Source organism: Nannobrachium achirus, assembly GCF_963921795.1.
Source record: "Nannobrachium achirus genome assembly, chromosome: 17".
Classification (NCBI taxonomy): Eukaryota; Metazoa; Chordata; class Actinopteri; order Myctophiformes; family Myctophidae; genus Nannobrachium; species Nannobrachium achirus.
Window position 1 is genome coordinate 25912095 of NC_137824.1, and position 25851 is coordinate 25937945.

General features: G+C 41.7%; 2 protein-coding genes across 3 annotated transcripts in view; both read left to right on the forward strand.

Annotated features, from left to right (window-relative positions):
* Positions 1-25845, forward strand: LOC308301533 (MORC family CW-type zinc finger protein 3). 2 transcript variants are annotated; one of them, XM_080745545.1, is made up of 17 exons: positions 1-73; positions 320-392; positions 4612-4744; positions 7154-7374; positions 8211-8358; positions 9752-9905; positions 10037-10165; positions 11444-11560; positions 12585-12688; positions 14316-14450; positions 15630-15746; positions 15971-16045; positions 17938-17974; positions 18307-18683; positions 19253-19739; positions 22590-22750; positions 24048-25845. In XM_080745545.1, exons 1-17 carry the CDS (start codon positions 35-37, stop codon positions 24196-24198), a joined length of 2658 nt encoding a protein of 885 aa, XP_080601671.1. In that variant the 5' UTR covers positions 1-34; the 3' UTR covers positions 24199-25845. The 2 variants fall into 2 exon arrangements, with proteins under 2 accessions (XP_080601671.1, XP_080601672.1); XM_080745546.1 differs by having other exon boundaries at positions 19253-19730.
* Positions 24714-25851, forward strand: part of f8 (coagulation factor VIII, procoagulant component) — a gene marked incomplete at both ends in the record, with an annotated part of 26722 nt that continues 25584 nt past the window's right edge. The window contains one exon of the mRNA XM_080746639.1: positions 24714-24748. Coding sequence (XP_080602765.1) covers positions 24714-24748 — 35 coding nt within the window. The remainder of the gene's footprint in view (positions 24749-25851) is intronic.

Genomic DNA, 25851 nt, shown 5'->3' on the forward strand with positions numbered 1-25851 from the left:
CAGAGGGAGACACCAGCGGGTCTGTTTGCTAAACATGGCGAGACTAAGCGAGCATGGGATTCGTCTGAGTTCCGTATGTATTGTTTTTTTAAACATGTAAAATACATGTTATCAAGATTATTCGTACTATTATTAGTGTTTGTGCTCTGTTGTTATCTTGGCGCATGTCTTTATTTTGCAAAAGTTCGTTAAAAACTCCCAAAGGAAACCGTTGAACTGGTTGAACTGAAAAGTTGCGCCTGGTCGTGTCAAGGTAGGACGCGTTTCTTGTGTAAAAGTGAAACTAAAGGATTACTAATGTTTGTTATTTGTGTTGCAGATGAGCCCTTCCTTCCTGAACAGTAACTCGACCAGTCATACCTGGCCCTTCAGCGCCGTGGCAGAATTAATAGGTAAGGTCAAAAATGCATTGTATTTTAAGTTTTAACGTATTGTTGTTGTTTTTTTCTTCTTTCTCGCATACGCATTATTTGCGCTGCTATGGTGGTGGTGGTGGATGCACTTCCTCTTTTTCTCTCTCTGTCTCTCTCTGACATGCGACGAGGTTTACATATTCTGCACAGTGCAGTGCGTCGACGGGCTCAACGCGAACAAAGACTTTAATTAGTTTAATACGCCATTAATAACTTTATTGACAAACTAGGGGTTGGCGTGGTTGTGTTTGTGCGTGTGAGTGTGGAGGGAGGGGGGAGTCTGTTTGAGAACTTTGGTTCACTGTCTGTTTTAGATCACTTCTACATTTTGTTGCTCTGCAGCGCCTGTCTGTCGTGCAGGTTGTCAATTGGCTGCGGACAAGCGCGCTGCTATGCGCGCGCGTGTCTGTCTCTGTGACTGTGTGTGCGTGGGCGGCGTGTTTTGCCCTTTTATACTTTTAAACTTTGCTCACTTCTGTCGACTGACAAAGCGTGCGCTGTCTGCTGTGGCTTCTCTGCAGTGGTGGAAAAAGTGCTCACATTTGTTATTCAAGTAAAAGTATCAATAATGCAATGTAGAAATAAATACTCTGTTACTGTTACAAGTAAAAGTGCTATATTTGCCTCTGAGATGTGGAGTAGAAGTAAAAGTGTTGAAAATTGGAAAGTAAAGTAAAAGTAGCTCAAAAGTCATAATTGTACTTGAGTACTGTACTTGAGTAAATGTAATTATAGTTACTTTCCACCACTGCTTCTCTGTCAGACCACCTTTTATGAAATTATCTAGAATAGTTGATTAGTTGATTGATTGTCAATTTGATGAATTAAAATACAATTGACACTGAGAACATGCATACAGTACAGTACAGGCCCACCTGTTCTATCAGCATAATATGTGATGAACTCATGTGACTTATTTCCATCGCGGTCTTGTTGTGGGAGGGAGTGTCTTAAAGAAACATAAGGCATGCAGTACATACTGTCTTTGTTGCTCTTCTCTCTCTGATCATATCTTAACATGACTAATATGTGAAATATCAATAATATGTACAATATCTTTGGTATAACACGTGCAGACAGTTATTGCTATAGGCCCTAGGCACAGGTGCCAACATTGGCACAGGGGAGGGTGATCACTGGCACACTGGCAGAAGTGTGAGGGAAGATTTTAAAATCAAATATCTTTTTTAAATGTGGTCAATTAAATGAAGTCAACTAATTTACAGGTAATTACATCCTGCACACAATTCTACATTCATTAAAACTCTGAACTCTGACCGGGGAAGGCGTTGGGGAGATAGGTGGATTATGATTGTCTAATAATCGTTATAACAATGTCCTGCCAATCAAAATATGTCTGAATTTTTGATGGCGCACCGTGTCATTAAAATGTATGTTCACACGGCACACTAACTATATAGAAAATAAAAACATGGCACTTCATTTCAAAAAGGTTGCTGACCCCTGCTATAGGCTATTCATAACTGGTCAGTGCAATAGTTTATACATGAAATGTCTCATCATGTACAATATATATATATATATATATATATATATATGTATATATGTATATATATGTGTGTATATATATGTGTTTGTGTGTATATATATGGGTGTGTTTTTAAATCCCTCTCAACTGCTGTATATCTATACTATAATTTTGCGAATGTCTGTCTGAGTGAGTGAGTGAGTGAGTGAGTGAGTGAGTGAGTGTCTGTCTGTCACAGCGTTTCTCCTCAGTGGCTGGAGCAATTGATCTGAAATCGCATCACCATAAGAATATGAACACACCTGACATAACTGTGAAGCCCGTTTGTCACTTTCACAAATCGTATGCTGTATATTAGCATTTTTATGGTGTATCTACTATCTATTCTGCATCTAGCATGAGGCACATCTATTCTGCATCTAGCTTGAGGCAAAATGTTTAACCAGCTCTGTGTGTGTGTGTGTGTGTGTGCAGGCAGGCGGGTGTGTGTGCAGGCGGGTGGGCGGGCGGGCTGGGGGGGGGGGGGACAGTATCTCTGTAGCCATTAAACGAAACGGGTTTCTTACATTGATGCTCCTACATCATGCAAGCACCAGTTAAAGTTACTTTCCATCCCTCATATACTGTGTGCACAGTGCACATCCCATAACCCACACACTGCACATCATTTTGGAGCTCATATCTTTGAACGGGTAAGGGCTAGTATTATGTTATTAGAGAAATGCACCAAGTCACATTCCTCACATACCTGGACAATAAATGATTCTGATGTCATCAACAAATAAATCTGATCTAACAAGGGCAATGCTGATATGCCATCCTTGGGCTGGGAAATATATTGATATTACAGTATATTGTGATATAAGACTAGATATTATCTGGGATATTGTATTATTATATTGGCAAGTGTTGTTCTTCTGGTTTTAATAATGTAACCCCTATATTATGCTTTAAAAACAATGTTCCAAAATAGCGAAAATGGCTGATGTACCAGCTTACAGTGATTTGGGTGGCGGTGTGGTGTGCTGTAACCAGGGCAGGATTTTCATGGAGGCCATGAAGGCAATGGCCGCCGTTGCCCCTCAGTTTGGCCTTGTGTGCCCCTAAGAAAATGGCATGCCCCAGCCCAGCTGACTATACCAGTTTCTCCTCTGTCTCTTTCTTGTCAACGTGTAGACAGTAGACACTGTATCTGTCTTGTCATGTAGACACCAGTGTGTTTTGTTGAGATTCTGAAATCTTAACTGCCCTGAGGCCCCATCTTTAAACCAATCCAGTGACTTTGATTGGTACAGGGCTGAGCATGGATCAAATTGTAAATACCATCATCTATTTCACTGCAAATTAGGTTATCATCCCTAACCCTTAAAATTGTCCTAACTATTAATTCTCAAAAGTTTTAGAATACCCACTCCGTGAATTTCAGCCCCGAAAGCCTTTTCTTTATATGTTTTTTACTGAGCCGTGAGGGGGGGTTGCATTTCGCGGCAAAATTACGTCATCTGAATTCTTCCATATACGTTGTCTCCAGATCATACACTACCGGCCAATCACAGCGCGTCTTGCCGTCTTTTCAGGAAGTAGCTTGTCTCAACAACAGTGTTTACTCTGGTGTAGGAGTCTAGCCTGTTACTCCCCAACGCCTTGTCGCAGAGGGACGCGAGACCCCTCTACGGATGCGTCTCGGCGAGGCGGACGCGGTGGTGACCCCGGGCGAAAAACGTCTGAAAAAAGCAATACCGCTACCAGTGATGTTACTAGGTTTTCAATGTAATGGGTCCCAGGACCCACAGGTGGTCATTCAAATGGGTCCCAGAAAAGTTTTATGAGTCCTCAATACAATGTTTTCGAGCGCTGTGAGCTTGTAGATCGTCTATTTTCAAAATGTTTGCCTATTTCTTATATTTATTTTACAAATTGGCTAATGTTTGAACTTTGATTTCTAAATACACTAGGCTGGGACCCCAATTTATATTAAATGTTAAAATACTAGAGTACAAATGGAAGTAAAGTTCTATTTGGTTCCTAACTATCATTTATCTGGGGACCCCCTGGAACTCCCTCAAGGACCCAGGACCCCACTTTGAGAACCACTAGCGAAAATAGTTTTTAGCTGTTCCAGGTTTAACTGATAATACATCTTTACAGTGTTTATCTTACACAATACATTAAAAAACGAATTAAACTATCTAAACTAATATAGCAACTTAAGTAGAAGAAATACATTTATTTTAACATGGCGCATCCCCGGGACCCCAGGACCATGACATGAATGAGTCCCTGGGCGACTTGAATGAGTTTTTGATGCGGGATGCGCACGCAATGACATCACTGCGCTACTGACCAGTAGTTGAGCAACTTCCATAGTATAGCTTTAAATTCAACAAATTCTTTCAATGGACTTGTTTTATTTTGTGGCCTTCCTGCCCTGGCATTTGGCCTTTGTGCCCTCAAAAAATGGACAACACCAAAAGCCAAGTGGCCGTGCCCCTAAAATGATGAAATTCCAGTCCTGGCTGTAACTTAAGCCTTAGACCTGCTATTTTCGCTGTTAAAATATCATATTATTGTCACAAATGCTGTATTATCATCATGATATAAATATTGAGGTATGTTGTCAAAAAATATTGTGATGTTGATTATTTTAATGCCCTATGTCATCCTCACTATATAAGCTGAATTGACGGTGTTGTTACTTTGTGTATCCAGACAATGCTTCAGATCCAGGTGTTACAGCTAAGCAGGTCTGGGTGGATGTGGTTGAGGAAGAGGGTCAGCTCTGTCTGGCCTTCACTGATAATGGAAGTGGCATGACCCCCAACAAACTGCACAAGATGCTCAGGTAAGGAAGGCTTGAAGTGACACACACACACACACACACACACACACACACACACACACACACACACACACACACACAGGTTTGCAAGCCTACCTTGTGGGGACATTACACAGTCTACTATCTTTGTGGGGACCTTCCATTCATTTTCTGTGGCCTTACCCTAACCTCTATCCCTAACCCTCACCCCTAACCCTAACCCTTAACCTAACCCCTAAACCTAACCCAAAAAGTTGTGAGGACCTACATTTGTCCCCACAAGGTTTTATTTCTCCAATTCTACTATCTTTGTGGGGACATGTGGTCCCCAGAAAGTAATAAAAACCTGTCCACACACACACACACACACACACACACACACACACACAGACACAGACACACACAGACATACACACACACAGCAAAATGATACACAATGTACACATGTAACTAAATGGACCCATAAGGGCCCACTTGGTTACATTTGTACACTGTCAGAGTTACAAATGGATACATGAACACTGGGAATTTTACCATGCATGTGGTCCATTGATGTTTGAAAAAGATATGGCTTTGGAATATACACACACACAATCACACACACACACACACACACACACACACACACACACACACACACACACACACACACACACTCACACACTGCTTCATAAGCATAAGCATAACGATGGGGAGCAGGGGGTATAACTTCACCCCGGCTCTTACCCCCCGGCTCCACTGCGAGCGTCAACGTCGGTCACCAAATTCGCCCCGGTTCATTTTTTGACGCCAGCACAACGCAACGCTCCTGGTGGAGCCTTAGCCTTAGTGGCCTTAGCTGAAATAGCTCACCCTTCTATGAAAATAATGTTAGTAGCCTCAGTGGGTCTGTGTGCATATAAATAAAGTACAGCAATAAAGTATTACACTACCAATCAGAAGGTCAGGAAGCCCAGGGTCTTTAACTTTAGTGGTCAACAACTATTGGTTGTATTTGTACACTCTCAGAATGAACTCAGAAGATTTTACTGTGAAGGCGGTTCAGCTGTAGAAATGGAGTTTCCCTCCTATGTTTACTACCGTGGCTAATAGTATAGTATTATAGTATTATTATTATAGTATTATAGTATTATATTATGGTATAGCCGCTATACCATACTATAATTGCCACATTCTGCACTACATCTTATGAATTCATTTTACATCTCCGTAGGATATGCATGGTTTTAAATCTAGTGTAGCGGCAGACATGTTTGGTGTCAGATAGAGGCTTTTTTGGCCTCTTGTTTCAATATGGCCAAAAAAATGCAGTCTAATAAAATCTAAATATTCAGATAGGCATAGGAAACCACAAACCTCAGTGTGATAATGGAAGAAATGCAAGATAGTGAGGAAACAAGGTTTGTCTTAAATATGTTGTTATTGATAAAAAAAAAATAAAAAAAGAATCTGTCTCTCAGAACCATAAATGGGCCATGCACAGAGTAGGCTACTGCATTTCAATGTGCTAGTTTTAACCTCTTAAAGGAGTAGTTCACCCCCAAAATGACTTTTTTTCTATTGATTACTCATGCCATGGAGTATAGAGTTCAATCATATTTTTTGGTTTTTGTCTCATTCCTAAGACAAAAATCTGATTCGAGTAAATTTACCCCCATTGATTCCGGATGGGGACCCGTTTCGAAACGGGTCCCCATCCGGAACGAATGGAGGTACATTTATTGTTATCACATTTTTGTCTTAGGAATGTGACAAAAAACTAAAAATATTATTGAACTCTAGTCTCCATGGCGTGACTAATCAATAGAAAAAAAATTATTTTGGGGGTGAACTACTCCTTTAAACGTTATACTTCATTGACAGTGTTGGAAGTAATTAACACTTTACTGAGTAACGTTGCTTTACTGTAAGTCTGCTACCTTTTGCGGTAACTAGTAGTAGTGTAATAATAACTTTTTCTGAAATCTAAATTGTCTAATTAATAAATAATTACTTGTTACTTTACATGAAAATATCCGGCAACGCTTGTATGCTTTGACAGACACAGGCCATGATTCAAATTTGGTTGTGTTTTTTACTGATAAAGTTTAAATAATGTTTAAACCCAGCATTTGTTAACCCCCAAGCTAACTCAAAAGCCTAACTCTGCCTATGACTGTTAGCACAGGCATTCACTCTTGCAGACACAATTACCCACCCCCCACCATTTTCATGCTCAAGCTATAGAGAACATGCCCCCAGAAGTCTTAGAAGACCACATTTCCTGTCTTTGACACTTCTTGCTCATCCACCCACCCACGCTTGCATGCACACACACACACAAACACACACACATGCACGCACACACACACACACACACTATTGCGAAATGCATACATGTCACAGACACATTTTCTGCCACTAACGTGCTGCACCTGCCCCCTCTGTGTCTAGTTTTGGTTTCACTGGGAAGGGCACGGGGCCGGCCAGCCTGCAGGCCATCGGAGTGTATGGCAATGGCTTCAAGTCGGGCTCCATGCGTCTGGGCCGCGATGCCCTCATCTTCACCAAGAACGGGGGCTGTCAGAGCGTGGGCATGCTGTCTCAGACATACCTGGACAACATCAGAGCCCAGGCTGTCATCGTCCCCATCGCCCCCTTCAGCCAACAGACCAATATCCTTCAATGAGAGAAATGTGTGTGTGTGTGTGTGTGTGTGTTTGTTTGTGTGTGTGTGTGTGTGTGTGTGTGTGTGTGTGTGTGTGCATGTGCGGCTTGTGCGCGCTCCCAATCTGGTGTCAGATCTGTAAAATATATTGTCGTTGTCGGATGGAATCGTATTTATCATTTTAAAATGTATTTAAACTAGTGAAAATAGCCGATCTACAAGCGCAAGGCTATTTTCACTAGTCCTGTGCGACAGTCTTCTATGATGAAGCAGGGCTTTACTTTATGAAAAAACATACTCATTTGAAACTTGGAGATAAGAGGTTTCTACCCGACAGTGACGATATGTTGTAAAGCATGTATGAACCGATTGTGAGAGAGGGTTTAATACAATCTCACGCGTCAAAATACTTTCGCAGCAGACTTCCTCCTGCCCACACGCTCTCGTCAACACCCACCACAGTGGGTGTGGTTTGTGTCTTTATTTTAACATACTGCATAGATAATCTACTGGCCAAGCTGGATATCTCTGTCCAGCCCTGAGAGAGGTAAACTCCTTTCTGTTGTCTATATGGGAGACGGGAGACTCCCAAATTCCTTTCCATCTCAAGGTCTCTGAGGTGAACGCACAGACCTCTATTCAATTCTGAAAATCTAGTCCTTCCTATCAGGAAAATTAACATGATACAGACATACAGTAATTCTATACTACAATGTGTTTGTGACATCATTTGAAATGGCAGTATATGTGTACTGCTCTGTATGTTTATGTGTCAGTGCATCACAGAGTGGCTGTAGCCTCAATCGTAGCCTCCCAGGTTCAATTTCCTTGACCCAGTCTTACAGGCGCTGGTGGTGACAGAGGACTCGGAGGCCAGTTTGAAGGCCATCCTCACTCACTCCCTCATCACCTCCCTGGACCAGCTGCATGCACACTTTGATTCTATCCCTTCGAAAAAAGGCACCAAAATCCTCATCTGGAACATTCGCAGGTTAGAGTTTGAACTTTAGTCCAGTGGCCACCAGTGGTTCCAGGCCAGTGGTAACCAACCGGTCGATCGCGATCGACATGTCAACCTTAAAAAAACCTTATCATTCGATCCTAATTCACAAAAGGTTTGTGTTTGGGTGGGACCAACTCCCCCCATGCCCATTCTTTTCAATGAAAGCCGCAGACGCTGTGGCTTGCTGAAACCTTAAGCCAATGAGTCGCACTCTGACCCTAAACGACAAGCTCATAATACGTCGCATCCGTGGCACGTTGTAAGCTTGTCGCCAATTTTTCAAACTTCCCAAATCTTCAAAAGGTGGCAGACAAAATCATACCGTACAATTGATTGATTGATTGAAGACTTTATTAGAGTTTGCATTGGAAATGTTACAGTTTCATGACAGTACAGTTACACTAAAGGATTCCTAGAAAAAGCTTTTGGACTTGTTTCAGTGGGGTCCTTTTATAACTCAATAATAACAGATAATCATTTGTGTGAATGTATGCATATACCGGTACATTGATCCTGTCAGACATTTCAAATGATAATGTCTTACTCGTGGTAGATCTCGGCTTACACGTTGGAATAAAAAGTGCTCATGGGCTTGAAAAGGTTGGTTACCAGTCGTTTATGCTGTCTTAACTTGAATTTTCATAGATATAAAATAAAATCTTTTTTACCTTTATTAGCTTTTTTCCATTAAAAACAGGAATTAATTATTACAGCTGACACACACACAGCATACACAGAAAGAGCAGTCTTTCTCTAACTTTTAAATTTCAATGTCTCCCCTTAACTCTGACTGTGTACAAATGTAACAAAACTGACCTGTTAGGGTTCATTTGGTTCCATTTGTATACAGTCAGAGTTAAAGACTTGTATGGGTCAATTTAGACCCCCCCTAAAGGAACCCACAGAGTCCCTGAAATCCTCTTTGAGAACCACTGACATGGAGCCTTTGTCTAAACAGAGGCACAAAAGCACATTAGTGTCAGAGGGTACAAACAAACACTTAAGTTTATTTTATAGAGGGCATTGAATAGAATTGAATTGAATTGCAGGCCAGAGTAGGTGGAAATGTGGAGCCTCTCTCCTGATTGTGTGTGGGGATCCTGTGTGCATCGATTTGCTCGATGCTCAATCACACCCAGCTCAGAGTATCTGTCTGTGTATCAGTGTAGTGTCAGTGTTGGGTGCTAGTTTACAACCAACACAGTTGTCATTTACAACATGTTTGTGACGTGTTTCACCAACAGTTCGCCTGTTTTCACCAGATGATCGGCTATTATGACGTGCTCACAATAGGGACACTAGGTTTCATGTGGTTAATAGGAAAAGCTACACTATGTCCCTGTTCTGTTCTAACAACCAATCCTATCATCCAATCCTCAAGAACCAAGGATGGGAAGCCTGAGCTGGACTTTGAGTCAGATGTCCATGACATCCGTATGCCTGAGGTCATCATTGAGGAGCTCAAGAAGGGACGGAGTAGCAGTGGTAACCTAAGACCTGACCAGAACCTCCCAAGCATCGACTACTCTCTCAGGGTGAGTTTCAGGTGAACCTGAGGGGTAATCCTGGCAAGGTTTCTGGTTATTCATTAACGTGGTTGATTTTACATTTAAAATGTCCTCTCTCTCTCTGTCTCTGTCTCTCTCCATCACTGTATCACTTTCAGGCCTACCTCAGCATCCTGTACCTAAAGCCCAGGACTCAGGTCATACTCAGACAGAAGAAGGTTCTTGCTAAGTTGGTAGCGAAGAACCTTGCGCACATTGAGAACGACGTGTACAAACCCCAGTTCAGTGTATCCTTACCACAGAAACGGATATATAACAGACATATCACTGTCACTGTCAGGCAGAAGTCTCCAAGTTTCAAATGTGTATGTTTCATTCGTAAAGTAAAGGGGGACTGCCCCATAGGTTGAACTCCCGTTGGGTCGAACAGCGTCGGCAGGTTAGATAATCACTCATCAGCGTCAGCAGGTTAGATAATCACCCGCGTCACGGTCACTGAGGTTAGGGTTAGGTTTAGGCATAGTTTTACTGAGGTTAGGGTTAAGGTTAGGTTTTGGTGGTCGGACTAAAGGGTGTTCGACCTAATGACATGTTACCAAAGTAAAGCCCTGCTTCATCACACAAGACACAAGTCGCTCAAAACTAGTGAAAATAGCACTATTTTCGCCTCGCAGTGCGAGGCGTTGTGTGCTTGTAGATCTGCTATTTTCACTAGGTTGGACATACATGGTTTCCAACTGACAACGACGATATCCATTCATAGCAATGCTGTGTGTCCACATAGAAGTAGTACCTAACACATGGGGACCACTGTGATGCATTGGTTCTATAGGAACAGGCCCACAATTAGCCACATAAATCCTAGTGTCACTATTCTTGGGACAAACGTTCAGTAAAAACAGCATATCTACTGTACAAGCTCACATGTGATATTGTGAGCTTGCAGATTTGTCTGTCCCCTCCTTTTTTTGAAAAAAAGAATGGGACAAGTATAAGCCCCTGGGGGATCCCATTCAACCAAGTCTATAGGGTTTAAGTGGTTAGGAATTCGGTCCCTCAACCACACACACTCCCTCCCGCACCCCCACCACGCACGCCCTTTACTCTGATGCAAATTTCAAATAGCTCTAGGCTAATAGCCTCGTATTTTAATTTAAATACATTGCTTATTTGATCCAATTTAAGACGGGTCAATCACAGACGTCTCTGGGCTCCCTGGCCATGAGCCCAGAGTCATCTGATAACGCCCCCCCCCCCCCCCCCCCCTTTGCATTCATGCATATGATAATGTATTAGTCACTCAAAGTATCAATAACACAGAAATAGGGTGCTCATTACCTATTATACTTGTGTTGTCTATATACTGTATACAGTATTTATGGTGTGTGTGTGTGTGTGTGTGTGTGTGTGTGTGTGTGTGTGTGTGTGTGTGTGTGTGTGTGTGTGTGTGTGTGCATGCGTGTGTGTGCCTGCGTTCGTGCGTGTGCTTGCGTGCCTGCGTGCCCGTGTGTTAATACCATTGCTGGTTTCAAATCCTACTCTTGACCTTGACTGCTGAACATTAGAAAGAGAAGGTGAAGGTGACGTTCGGAATGAATAAGAACAAAGACCACTATGGCATCATGCTGTACCACAAGAACCGCCTCATTAAGGCCTATGAGAAAGTGGGCTGTCAGATCAAGGTAGGTCAACAACACATTACATTTCACAGCATTGCCGCCTCACAATAATGCATTAGCCAACCGCTGGTATGCGATTTCTAAGATGTCTCTTTTGGACTAGAAAGAACAAAGTAAATTGTGTTGTAAAATGTATTTCATGTGCCCTGGATTTGTTTCCATGTGCTACGGCTTGTGGTTTTATAATTATAAGGTTCTCAGTAATCTCTCAAAACTGATTTTTTTATTGAATGGGTTCCCAGGTTGGGTTCTCAGAACCTAATTTGGGCCCTGCTCAGGGGGTGGTACTAACAGAACTCAGAACTTGTACTTTCAAAATGTTTCTAAAATAGAGAAAATCTGCGCATTCCGTTGCGACACGCTGTGACTCGCTGTGACACGCTGTGAGCTTGTTCGTCAGCTATTTTTGCTTTTTAAAGAGTTTTGGACGTACCTCCCCCTTCAGGGATGGTTCTGATTGTAATGGAAACGCAAACAAAAAACCATCCCAGAACGTAACGGCTTATGGAAGTCTCAGGTTATGGGAGTTTCTGGGTCACCCTTCGTAGTCAAAAGAAGCCGTAAAGAATACTCCCAATATGGGACCTTGAAGGCATACACACTCCTTCCCAGATCCTTACCCTGACCTTAACCACACTAAACCCATATATCGTTGCTATCAGTTGTAAACCTTTCCCTTTTTGGCTATTTTCACTACTTTTGTGCCACACTCTTGTATGATAAAGTAGTTGAGCATTCCTTTACAAAAAAAAACAGAAAAGGTTGAAATAAGAAGGTTTCTGACAGAATTTATACTCAACCATATCTGACCTTTTACATCAACTCAGTCATCTCTAAAGTAATGCCTAAACCATTTTGCGCATAAGTTGGCACCTTCCTGCTTTGGCTGTTTGCACAATGCATTGGTTTAAGAGCCACTGCCGAGTGTGTGTTTGTGTGTGTGTGTGCGTGCGTGTGTGCGTGCGTGCGTGCGTGTGTGTCTGACTCATCTTTAACCTCTCTCTCCCTCCCCTTTCAACCCCCACAGGCTTCAGGTCAGCGGGGAGGGGTAGGGGTCATAGGTGTCATGGAATGTAATTTCCTCAAGCCTGCGCACAACAAGCAAGACTTTGAGTATACCAAAGAATACAGGTACACACACACACGCACAGTATGCAGTACTCTTACATATGTAAAATTATGTATCCAATTTAGTCATTCTGTCAATTTCCAAATTTCTTCTGTAGTCCCTTGCTGCTTACCCCTACTTGTTAGTCTTAGGGAGGGAGGGTGTACGTGAGAACGTGTCTCATCCTCCAGTTTCACCGGTACTACGTCATGTGTGTGGAGATACAAGCTATTCCTCCCAGTTCAGCTCCCCACTAAACAGACACCGCCCCCGATCAACCTGTTTAAGTCAGTGGTTCTCAAACCTTTTCAACAAAAAAAATATGTTTATTTGGACGCCATCTGAAAAGATTTTGTGCCACGGTGGTGTTGACATTTTCAAAACTATTCAGACATTTTCAAAGAATGTCAAGATGTTTTGAAAATAACTGATATAGGGCCCATGGGGGTCCCTGGACCCCACTTTGAGAACACCTGTATTAGACCACTGGTCCATCCATTTGTGCACTCTCATAGTTACAACCACATGTGGTTCCATTTGGTTCCTAACTATCTAATAACTATATTAACCCCCTCAATTACCCCTTGGGGTCCCCGCACCCCCTTTGAGAACCAATTGTTTAACACCCAAGGAGCCAAACTCGTTCAGTAACGAGTTAAGGCCACTAGGTGTCACCACGCCAAAAGGAGTTGTCTCGTCCCTGAACGAGACAACGAAGGGTTAACTGTATGTGCAGCTACCTGCCCTCTGAATGACCCGAGTCCATACGTCACCCCGTAGCAGAGAGAGAGAGAGGGAGAGAGAGAAAATGGCGGAGGCTGGTTACATTGATTTCCATTCTACTCTGAAACATAAAAAGGGCTTTATCTCTGAATGAGGAGAAAAGAAAGCAAGGGAAGCAGAGATCTGATTGTTTTCACGGCGACACTATAACGCGATGGTCGGCTCCCGTTTGGATTTAAATTTCGCGAGCGTTTGTAAACAAAGGGATTATCTTCCTCAATCGTCAGTGGACACCCACGTGCACACGCACGAAGATTCCGAGGCTCTTCAAAATAGAGCGTGAGTGAACGGCGGCAGCAGCAACAGCTAGAAATGTTATAAACCTGAGCAGCCCATGTGTTAAGTGACTAGTGGAGCCACATAGACCACCCTCCCCAACCCTCCACGGAGGATTCATTCACTTGTCTCTGTGGTGCTGGGTAGGAACTAACCCTACCCCTGCACCACCAAAGCTCTTTTTTTTACCAGTGGTAAAGATCTTTAAAACTAAAACCTTTTCATGTCAAAACCCCCCCTAAAATATGGTGGCCAAATATGTATTTGGCCAGCGACCCACATCTCAAAATATTTTGTTCCAGGGACCCCCAGAAGCAAAGATTTGAGTTAAAAGTGTTAAAAATATACTGAATATACGTATAATATATATTGAAAGATTTGCACCTATGTTCACAATGTTTCAAAAATAGCCGATCAACAAGCTCATAGAGCGGCACGAAGTGGCACACTATGAGCTTGTATATCTGCTATTTGTGAATAGCCAAAGTGCATTTTGAGAGCTGATCTGCTATATAGCTAAAATCTAAAATGACACAGATGCTTTCCCTGTTTTAATGGATTCAATTAATATTTCTCTTAACCCCTCTCCAGACTGACCCTTGGTGCCTTGGGCCTCAAACTAAATGACTACTGGAGAGAAGTGATGGAGAAACGGGCAAGAGAGAGAGAGGTCCAAGCCCTGGAGAAGAGGAATCTAGATATGGCCAGTCAAGAGGACAATGAGGAGTAAGGATTTTTTTATTTTTTTACATTTTGTGTTAAGTTACTGTAAGTTAGAGCAGTTGTTTTCTAACGTTTTGTGCCCAGGGAATACCAATGGGCACGTCAAACACCTGTGTAGTCATTGCGAGAATAGCCGATCTAGGAGCTCACTGAATCAGCTTTTTTCTTTATTTTGGAAAATTAATTAAAAAAAGGTAAGATAGAACAAAAAACAATCCATGTTGAAAGTGGTTAAAATATATATTTTCGTAGGGCGTAGAATTTGCGTTTCTATTGAAAACACAGTTCTGTTTAAAAAGCGGATTAAAAAATAATTCATAACCCTATATTGTTGTACATATTGCAATAATAATATGTGGCTGTCAGAAAATCATGCCAGTGTGCCTTGGCACACGGTTTTGGAACCACTGAGTTAGAGCGATACCTAGATGATTGTATTAGAATCCAAGTGTGGCTTTGTCTCATTCTGAAGCACTCATTTGTTTCCAAAGCACTCACCCTGTGTCCATAATTGGGAGATATTAACCTGAGACCCATGAACAGGAGAAATGATCTATCAGGTGTTTATTTGCTCAAGGAACGAACCTCTTTATCCACTTAAACCCTACACCTAAATCTTGTCACCAGAAATTGCGGATCTACAACAAGCTCACAGCATGTCACTGTCACAATGTGACATAGATATGCAGAATTTCGCAGAATTTTGGTCGAATGACCGCCTGTTGATATGCACAGAATAGGGATGCTAGGATTAAAATGTATTAATGTAAATCCAACAAGTCTCATCTTGACAGTCAGTACTCTGTTTTTAATTTAAGAAGCACTAGTGTAACATTACCTCAGAAACCTCACTTCACAGTTTCTTCTCCCCAGCGTGCGTTAGGCATGTCCCTGCTAACTGAAAGGATGCATGATCATTGTCCGTAAAGAGTCCATCACTGGCATTTTCTCCAAAAGATACACTAGTAATCTTCCACACATGAGGGAATATTACGAGAAATGATCCTTGAGAAAAAATGTAATTCAATACTTAGCATGTTTACAGAGAAACGTGTAAGTCACACCATATCATTCTTGAGACACCTCTTTAAGATGGGAATGAGATAAAGGAACCAATGACATTCCACCAGTTGAACAGTGTTATTTCAATAAGATGTCTTCTATGTGTTTCTATGTGTGCAGGAGTCCCTCGTGGCTGCAGTGTGAAGAGTGTCTAAAGTGGAGGAGGGTTCCCTCAGGTCATTATCATGTTAGCCCTGAACATTGGAACTGCAGCCAGAATCCCAATCCACGCTTCAGGTGTGTATGTGCGTGTGTGTGTGTGTGTGTGTGTGTGTGTGTGTTTGTGTGTGTGTGTGTGTGTGTGTGTGAGCGCTTGCATGTGTGTGTGTGTGTGTGTGTGTGTGCGGTGTGTGCGTGTGTGTGATGACATGCCCAAAATAGGGACGCCAGCTTGAAAGTCCTTGAACCAAGCAAGCGATAGCAGCACTGTGTACTAAGCACAGCTGTGGTTTGTTTTTTAGGAGCTGTTCCACACCAGAAGAGACGGACGAAAGCGAGAAGATAACACCAAGCTACCACAAGAGCATTAAGAAACAGTAAAGTCCCATTCCTTTAACTTCTAAGTAACTAACTGCTAAGCACATTCAATGCCCAAAACGTGTTCTTCTGTTTACAACGGTTCTTGGCCCAAAACGTGTTGACACGTTCAATTACGTTTATATTAAATAATAGTAGTGTACGGTCGCCGGCACCCATGGGCGGTGAAACTAAAATACATTTTGACTGAGCCATCGTGGCAGAAGCTTTAAAATAAGCCATGTGCTAATATGCACAGGGCGGGTGTTTTTGTGTGTGTGTGTGTGTGTGTGTGTGTGTGTGTGTGTGTGTGTGTTTGTTCGTGTGCAAACACCTGCACCAGTGTACGTACGTATGTGAGTGTGGTACATGGTTCAAGGGGTTATGTTCACAGGGGTCTCTGTCACACTTCTCACTGTCGGGTGAAAAGAAGCAGCAAGCAATGTTATGTGTATCAGAGGAGACACATGGTTGACTACACCCTCCCAAGGCCAACCAGTAGTAGTCAGCAGTGACAGGGACTACATAGGGGAATTGGCATAATGACTAAATTGGGGGGAAATTGGGAAAATATCATTACACAAGAAAATGTTAAAAACATACTACTGTAGGTAATATCTACTATCTAATTCAGGGGGTAACCGGTAGAGTCGCCGGAAAGAAACTCACAGAGATCTTTACTCTTGTATTTGGTTTACTGAGAATAAGGTTAGAAATAACTTTAGAATTACGCATATCTTTCTGGGGTTAAAGGAGCTATAGTCAACTTTTTCTTGAAAAACGGATGCTAAAATAAAAATTATGTTTCGAAAATATTTTATAAAGAAATAAGCTTCATATATGTGTTTCTATTCAAAAATGACCACAAAAAGTGTAAAGTAATGATAAAATAATCATTTTGGCCATTGTCAGACCGACACTTTGTTTACATTCTAGTCTATAGACTAGGATGTAAACAAAGTGTTGGCCCTACAATGAAAAAGTTGACTATAGCTCCTTTAAGATTAGTTATAGGATTAGGTTTTGGCACCGTTTTACTGAGGTTAAGGTTAGGAATAAGGTTAGGTTTAACCGTTTAGGTATAGTTTACAGAGGTGTGTATAAGGACAACTTTGTTTTTTTACAACAAGGGTTCATATTTTAGATTGTAATTAGAGAAAAGAAAAAGTGAGTGTTAAAATGTTTTCATTTGCTTCGTTCTATTGTTTTATCGCGTTTACCGTGCTAAAATGTGGGGCATGCGTACATGATGGGGGCATGCATACAAGTGGCTAAATATGTCTTTTTAGACCCAATAAGTCAGCAGTTTCTTTATTGCTATTTACAGTAACACTTCTAGCCATAAGTCACATCCAACCATGAAAGGTTGCGTTGTATCTTGGGAATGGGCTTATTCTGTGTAAAATGACATATTTAGCCACTTGTACGGATGCCCCCAGCCACTGAAATAAGAATCTCTAAAATAATAGAAAGAAGTAAATGAAATAATTTTAACACTCATCTTTTATATTCTTTAATTACAATCTAAAATATGAACCCTTGTTGTAAAAAACTAAAGTTGTCCTTTAAGGATTTCAATGGAAAATAAAAATAAAAATAAGCCTTGCCTTACCCGAGTTTCAGTTTTAGTTGACATTGTATCAGTGAACTGTACTGTCATGAAACTGTACCTTTTCCTATCCAAAACGTCTAATAAATACCTCAATCAAAAGGCATAAACCATCAACCCAGGTGACCTTCTTTCCGGCGACTCTGCTGGTATTCATTCAGGGTTGCTGTGCCTGTGTGAAAGTGGCTCTACTTACAACTTAGGTGTGCATGCATAAAAGTATGCGTGTGGTGTGTGAGTAACCACATTCACAAATAAGGATGAGATACAAATTATAATTACTGTGACCTTTTTCTTTTGTAGAGAGCTGAAATCCAGAAAACGCGAGAAATCACTGGAGGTATGTAAAATATATGCTTGTTATCTAATCTCTGATATCAAGTCTAGCTCTTTACTCGAATAGCTTCATAGACAGAGAATAAATATTGTCACTGTCAGGCAGAAACCTTGTATCTTCAAGTTTCAATTTGTGCGTTTTTAAGTAAAGCCCTTTTGATCTACTTCACACAAGACTGTCACACAAAACTAGACTAAACAATTTTAAATAATTTTTTAAATGATAAATACAAAAAGAACGGTTTTGGACATACGAGGTTTCCTGTTGCACCCGACAACGATGATTTAAGTGTTGCAACAATTGTGTTTACTGACAGTTGTGTGCTTGTGTTCCAGGGCCCACCAAAACCCAAACCCCATGTCCAACGTGTACTGAGTGCACCACCTGCACCGTGTGCCACAGCTGGCTACATGCATGTTGGTGACAATGACACACAGACACCGGATGAAACACTGATGGATACCCATTTAGAATACCAGGCCATGCACGCCGGGAATGATGCGCATACCCAACAGATACTGACATCAGTAATCACTCACACAGAGTTACTGCACACACTCAAAGCAACGCTCACCCAAGACCAAACACACTTTGAGCCAGAACAACGCATAGGAGGACAGAAATACACAGAGCTGAAACGTGCTCCAAACCACACGCCTAAGGATGCAGGCAAGATCCTGGTGCAGAAAGACGGGGACAAAGAAATATTAAGGTATGGGGGAAATTGCATGTAGGCACGCTCTGTAGTCCGACTGATGCCAGGTTTTTGCATCAGGTGCCGATCCAAATCGATTACAGATATTTTGTCAAAACGTGTATAATGTTCTAATCGCTTTGAAAATAATAGATTTTTCTATTTGAGAACATTTACAACTTATAATAAAAAAATATGTAAAAAACAAATAAACCTTTGAAAGATTAAAAAAAAGCCCATCTACCTACTACCTCACAAAATGTTATGAGCTCATAGCTCATCTGCTATTTTTAAACATTGTTGAAAACTTTTGAAACATTTTGCCTACAATGACATGTGCAAAATAGGAATGCCAGGTTGAAAGTGGTTACACATTGGCTGCGTAATTTCCAATACCGGGGGGAAAAAATCAATAATGGCCGTATTTGCCAGACCGGTATATCTGTCAAGCTCTACTCTGTAGAACTTACTCAGTGACCTGGATCTGAATGACCACATTTTGTTGAAATGAAATTGTAGATTAGACGAACATGCAAAAATACACACAGACAGACACATACCCCTGACTAAACCTGTGTTCCCTATAGCCATAAAAGGAAACCCACATGGCCCCCCAATGGCCTGGAGAAGAAAGCACGTGTTTGGGAGGAGCAGCAGTCTGTTCCAGAGGCCATGGCGGAAGAGTTGCACCCTGTGAAAGAAGCAACCCAGCCCCAGAGGTTGTCTCAGGACAACTCCAGGCAGCGAGCTGCTAGTGGAGCTGACACTGCTCAGAAATCCGGTATTACCAGTCCCCAGTGTTCTGCATCCACCCAGACCATGGTGGCGTCTCTAGTGAGTCACCAACCGGTGCCTCCAGAGGGGGGCGACAAAGAGATGTTAACTCAGAGGCTGGCCGCTGTTGAGAAGGAAGCCAAGAAACTGCGTAAGCTGCTGGGTATTCAGGTCAAGACGACGTCCCAGGGAACCATGACGACTGACATTCCTGACGCCATGAAGCCACCGCGAGGGGCGGAGACGCCAACCGTATCCACGGCAACCAGATTGGACGGTTGCCGAGCAGGGGTGAGTGAGGTGAACATGACAGGCTGTACTCATTACATCCTCATTTAACACCCATTTAGGCCTGGGAATATTGAATGCTTTAACCAGTGAAAAATAGCAGATATACAAGCTGCGAGCTTGTAGATCTGCTATTTTTGAAAAAGCCGGGAAAATGTGTGCAAATATTTGAATATTATGTATTTTTAAAGTGAACGTTTGTAACTCAAATTTTGCTTCTGGTGGGTCCCTGGAACAGAATATTTTGAGATGCGGGTCCGTGGCCAAATAAATATCATTTTGGGGGTCCTTCACATGAAAAGGTTTGAGAACCACTGACATAGTAGTCTCTCAAGAACAGACTAACTGAGCTCCAGTTAAGTGAAAAGGACCTTTTCTTTGACGATGGCTGGCCAGATTGCTGACACAGAAACAGGTTTTTCAAAAAACCTTAGAAGGATTCAAAAGACACTTATAGAATCGGATCAAAATTTTTCTAAAATAGCAGATCTACAAGCTTGCAGCGCGGCACTCGGTGCCGCGCTGTGAGCTTGTATATCTGCTATTTTTCAATAGTTAAAGCACAAAATAATGATACACAATAATGTGGACCCGTTCTAAATGGGTTAAGTCTAACAATAGTAGCATAGGACAGGCCACATGGGCATATACTGTAACTTCATTTGCCAATCAATTCCAGTATTTAAATGTTTTCCCATGCCTATTGAATGAAACCTAACCTGTCACTCATGCCAGTCATAAACTAGAACTGCACTCTGTCGAGGTGCCAATTTGCGACATGTGCACAAGTAGGCCAAGTATGGCCTATTTGTGCGCAACAGGGCGCGCCGGGGTGCGGTGCGTTCACCACTGGCGATGCCAGTGACATCACCACTGGCATCACCAGGATTGCTGCCTGGTCCCTCATTGGCTGTTAATGATGACATTGCCACGAATGCTGGTCCCTGATTGGGCTACAGGCTTAAATAAAGAAGGACACCGACATACATACCCAGCCGATCGCAGTAATTACACTGGGTAGTTTGACTTCTAATGTGTGATTCCACACCACACTGAATGAATGGAAAGATAGAAAAGTTCAACAAAACGTTCAAGTACATTAACACATCGGATGCCCACGTGGTGTCTACAAGTCAATTTCTTTGATGTCGCTGGAGGCCCACGACGCGTTTGACGCGTTGTACAGTAAACTATACTGTACTGTAGCTACTGCACTTGGCTACCGCGGTGATGAAACAAACTCCATTTCCCAACATGCAGCGCGCAATTACGTCACCCGGACGTGCTGTGTGTCTCGTTGACTTCCTGTTTAGCGGCTGCACAAAAATGCTGTTTTCTCCGGATTCTCTTCCTTTTTTCATTTTTTTCTCAAAACGGCAGCCTCTTCTACATGCCGTAACACAAACACTGTGGCTTAGAAATGGTAAAAAACGGTCCTGACTGAAAGAAAAGATTTTCGCGAAATAAACAGGACATACTCGGATTACATTTACTCGGATTACTTTTCTCGCCAGTACTCTCGCCGGTAGGTAAAATGACGCGTTGCCATGGGCACCAGCAAATTAAGACGTCAAAACCACGTGGGCGTCCGATGTGTTAAGATTAGAGCAAGGTACATGGCCTGCCTAACAGTAAATGATTTACATTAGTGCCACATTACATTACAGAACATACATTTAGAAGTAGAATCAAATCAAACATCATATACGGTAGAATTATATACATAGACCATAGAAAAAGCAGATAGCAGCATAAATAGCAGACCAGTTAATTCTGATTAAGTATTTTAATAGTACTATCATGAACAAAACAAGTCATCCATTTCACTCTTAGTGGGTTGACCAATAGCTCTCAAATTGCACATTGGCATTGACCATTGGCATATGCAGGGAGTGATGAAGCCAATTCTTCACTTTTCCTAAATCTAACCTGTTGGTTTGCATTTTTGCCATGGGTTATATGGGATCTGTAGTCACGGTTGTGGCTGCTGCAGGCTATGGGATCTGTAATGGCGGCCGCAGTCCCATATATCATGGAAATTAAATTAATTACTATTAATGATTCATATTATCTGGTCTTTGTAACTTATCTTTTCTCAAAATACAATGTTTCTATTCAACAGTCATATTGTCGCTGTTGGGCAGAATCTCAGAATTCTCCATATTTATGTATTTTTGTGTAACTTGTAAATTGATGCCCTACTTCATACAAGAGTGTCGCACATTGTAACACGTTGCGACACGTTGTGAGCTTTTCGATTTTCACAAATAAAATGAAAATATTATAAAATAATAATTATAAACGTACCGTTTTGGACTGTTACAATACAATATAATTACAGTTGTACCAAGTTTCCAGTTGGTATCCAAAAACACTGGAAATATGTCACCAGTGTCACACATTCCATGTCTTAAATGTTGGCATTCAGACTCATATAACCAAAGGTCTTTTTCCCAAGTAATGATTACAATGGGCAGTGGACTAGATGTACCGTCCGGAAAAAAGAAAAATTACTCAGTCATTGCATTCCTTCGTTTAACAGCTTCTGATTTCTGCACTTTTATAACACTAACTTTTAGGTTATTAAAAAAAAATACCTGAAGGGCAGAATAGATTCTCACTGGGCTAGTATTACCTGGGAAACTCGGGTCAATTGCAGTGGTTCATCTGTGATCTTAATCCCGTTCAAATCCACAAACCTATTTACACGAGGTTCCTCAGGTATTACCAGTGCAAAGCAAATAAGTCTAGTGTCCAGGACTACTGTTGAGCATCACTCATTTGGGTCCAGAATCACCAGTACAGGATCAATGGTCTTGCTTACTCGACAGCACCTCTAATGTATTCTCTGTCATTCCCCAGAGTGAGAGCTCCACCGGCCAGGCCCAGGCTCCAGGGCCATGGCTAGGGACAACCCAGGGACCAGAGGCAGTGTCTGGGCAGAAGGAATCCTCTGAACAGGGCAGAGGCAAAAAAGAGAAGAGGAGTGGTGATACCACAACCAACATGGCCGCAAATACCAAGTATGTATTATGGACAACACATAACAAGTACACATTGTATGCATCCCAGTGCAAAATGAGGCCACCTTTCTTTATCTTTTCTTGACATTTTGAATTCCTTTTTCTAAACTATCAACCGTTTCTTTGTGTAGTCTTATATAACATCACCCTAATATTTTCATTGTGCTAACTGCTCCTGGCTGGTTCCCTGTTTTGGTCCAGCACCTCTACATATTTTGAGGGTATGGATTCGCAAAATGTAGTTCTATCACTCCTGTAGCCCGTCTCGAGACCCCAAATTACCTCTTTTTGTATTTTGAAGTCGGTATTTGGGGTCCCTTGCTTGTCGATTGGGTCTCTCTGATACGCAACGCTAATGTGAAATTTTAGCAGCTTTTTCCAAACTGTCTCTCGCTTCCTCATTACGTCACATGTCCCGCCTCCCCGCGGCGTCTTTTGGCTAGCTGGTAGTGTCAGCCTGTCTCTGATAGATCAGAAGCAGGAACATAGCCAACCACACCGCGGGGATGCGGGACATGTGACGTAATGAGGAAGCGAGATACAGTTTGGGAAAAGCTGCTACATTTTCACAGATAAATTATTGATACTTAACGGCATCGCCGATTAGCGCCGCTTCGCACATGTTTCCGCGCTGTCCTAGTGCAGTTCTGGGTATCTTTAAAGAATCTCAACAACATCTGAGCGACGCTGTATTCGTCTGAGACCAGACAGTGGTAGCGTTGCGTATCAGAGAGACCCAATCAACAAGCAAGTGACTGTATTTACCGACATCAAAATATAAAAAAAGGTAAATTCAGAAACGTAAGGGGCTACCACTCCTGATAGTATGAAGGCTTATTTTACTTTGTCTTTGTCTTCAAGCTCACAGCTCACGTTGGCCTTGTAGATCTGCTATTTTTGGAGCGTGATACCATCATAGTTTACAGAACAAGACAAACGAGCGTTTCAGTACTGTTAAGGGACAGAGCTCTCCCCGAGCATTGTGCCCCCTAGTTCTCTTACTGACTCAAAGCAATTTCCAAAGACCTTAAGTAGTGAGGGACCGCCCCTAGTTATTTCAAACCAACTTTCCTTAATCAGGAACACCACCTAAATTCAACTTCAATTCAAGTGAATCAAACTAAGAAAACATTTAATAAACACATCACATATTATCAATCATAAAAGTAAGCATTTATATATTTTGGTAACCCATGTGAAATAAACATTTTGTCCCAATTCAAACTCCCCTGTCAAGTGACTGAAGACCCCTGGGTTAAGTGGCACAAGCATTAATGTCCTCTCTTCCCCTTCCCAGCCTGGTGCAGGAGAAGCTGCGGGGGATCCGCAACAACGTGGTGTCGCTCCTCTCCGCCCTGCTGCCCCAAGTGGACCTGGCCGGCGTCAGCGTGGACTCTTCCGACGTAGACAATATCCTGCAGCAGATCATTGAAGTCAACTCACTGTGACTACACACTTCCTCCGTTTTATAAATATACCATATTTTTTACTTTATTTGAAAATATCACGTTTTACAGTATTACAGTGTACCTAGTCTCGCATAACCAGACAACTATGCCACAGTCTATACACGCTATATAGAGTCTGGAACTACGCCTCCCAAAATCCGAACACGTACAGAAGTCATGTGCATCAATTCCGTTCACGAAAATATATTTTAAAATATCTTTATTTTATTTTTTACATTTCCATTTCATCTAAGCTAGATATGAACTAAGTTAGATCAGTGGTTCTCGAAGTGGATTTCAGGGACTCTGTGGGTTCCTTTATGGGGATCTAAATTGACCCTTGATGGGTCCTTTTGGTTCTATTTGTACACTGTCATAAGTTAAGGGGAGACCTTCAAATTGACGAAAGTTTAAGAACCACTGGCTTGGATGATTTTGATTTATATTTGGATACATTTGCATGAGTGTAAAGACAAAACGGAAGTGGGGCGGAGGCTTCACATCCGCTTTATGGCATGATCAGGATCAGAGCTTCCGTCCTCCAGACCATGTCTGGAAGCATTTTTAAATTGTGGGAGGCAACAGTCTGGCCCAGCGAGACTACAGTATACTATATTTTTACACACTGCGGTGTAGTGGAGGGTATACGACGGTGTGTCGTATACCCACGTTCCTTTCTCTAGTGGGTATTGTGTATACTCACTTTTAGTGTGTGCCGCAAATTTGTGTTGTCACGAATAAAAGTGTGTGCTGATTTTGTATATTTGAAAATGTTTCAATACTTTTTAGTCCTCCTGTCATGTTTCTTGTCTCTGCCTGGTGTAAAACTCAGGAAAACAACCTGCTTCTTTTTCACTCCGCAGCAGACCGCTATACAAACAAACACACATACACAGACACAGCTGTGTGCAGCTCTTATTACTCGATAATAAGACTTATTCGTGTCTTATTTGATCCACTTGTAAATAGTTGTTATGGTGATATAGTTTGTGAGTGTTATCTTGCTAAGTGCGCAGAGCCTCTGTGAACGGTATTGAGTGTCAAATATGAGTCGCTCTGGACAAAAGGTAAAATGATTGTGCTATCGCTTTCCATCTCTCCCTAACTTGTTGCATTTCAAGTAAATGAATACAAAGTTAAGACAAAGGATTATACCGGCAAGCCCTACAGAAAAGTGCCAACGACGGGGGTTAACATATTTAGCACATTTGTTGCTACTACTTTGAACCAGGAGTATAATGATGATATACTTATTTAAATTTGGATAATAATATTTGGATGTCTCTCTCCAAATTTCAAACATCCAACTTTGTGGTCAGAATATTGAATGTAAGGTATTGCCTCTACGTTGTTGCTGTTTTGGTACAAGGCAATCCAGAAAATGTATTTAGAAAAAGGGAGATGTATCTTTTTATTTAAATAATTATGTGAACCCTCTGTTAACCTGACTACTGTTTTCTAAACCTATTTTAATTTATAAAAGTATTTTTGCTCGCTTGGTTATATTTTGTTTTAATTTGTTAAATTGCTTTTATACCAAATGGTCTGTTTTGTAAGTGTGGCTTCTTGTGATCTAAAAAAATGCTTTAAACATTTAAGGTTATCCTTTTATGCTTGTTACTTTTCTAGTTTTCATTAAAAGAAATGTCTAAA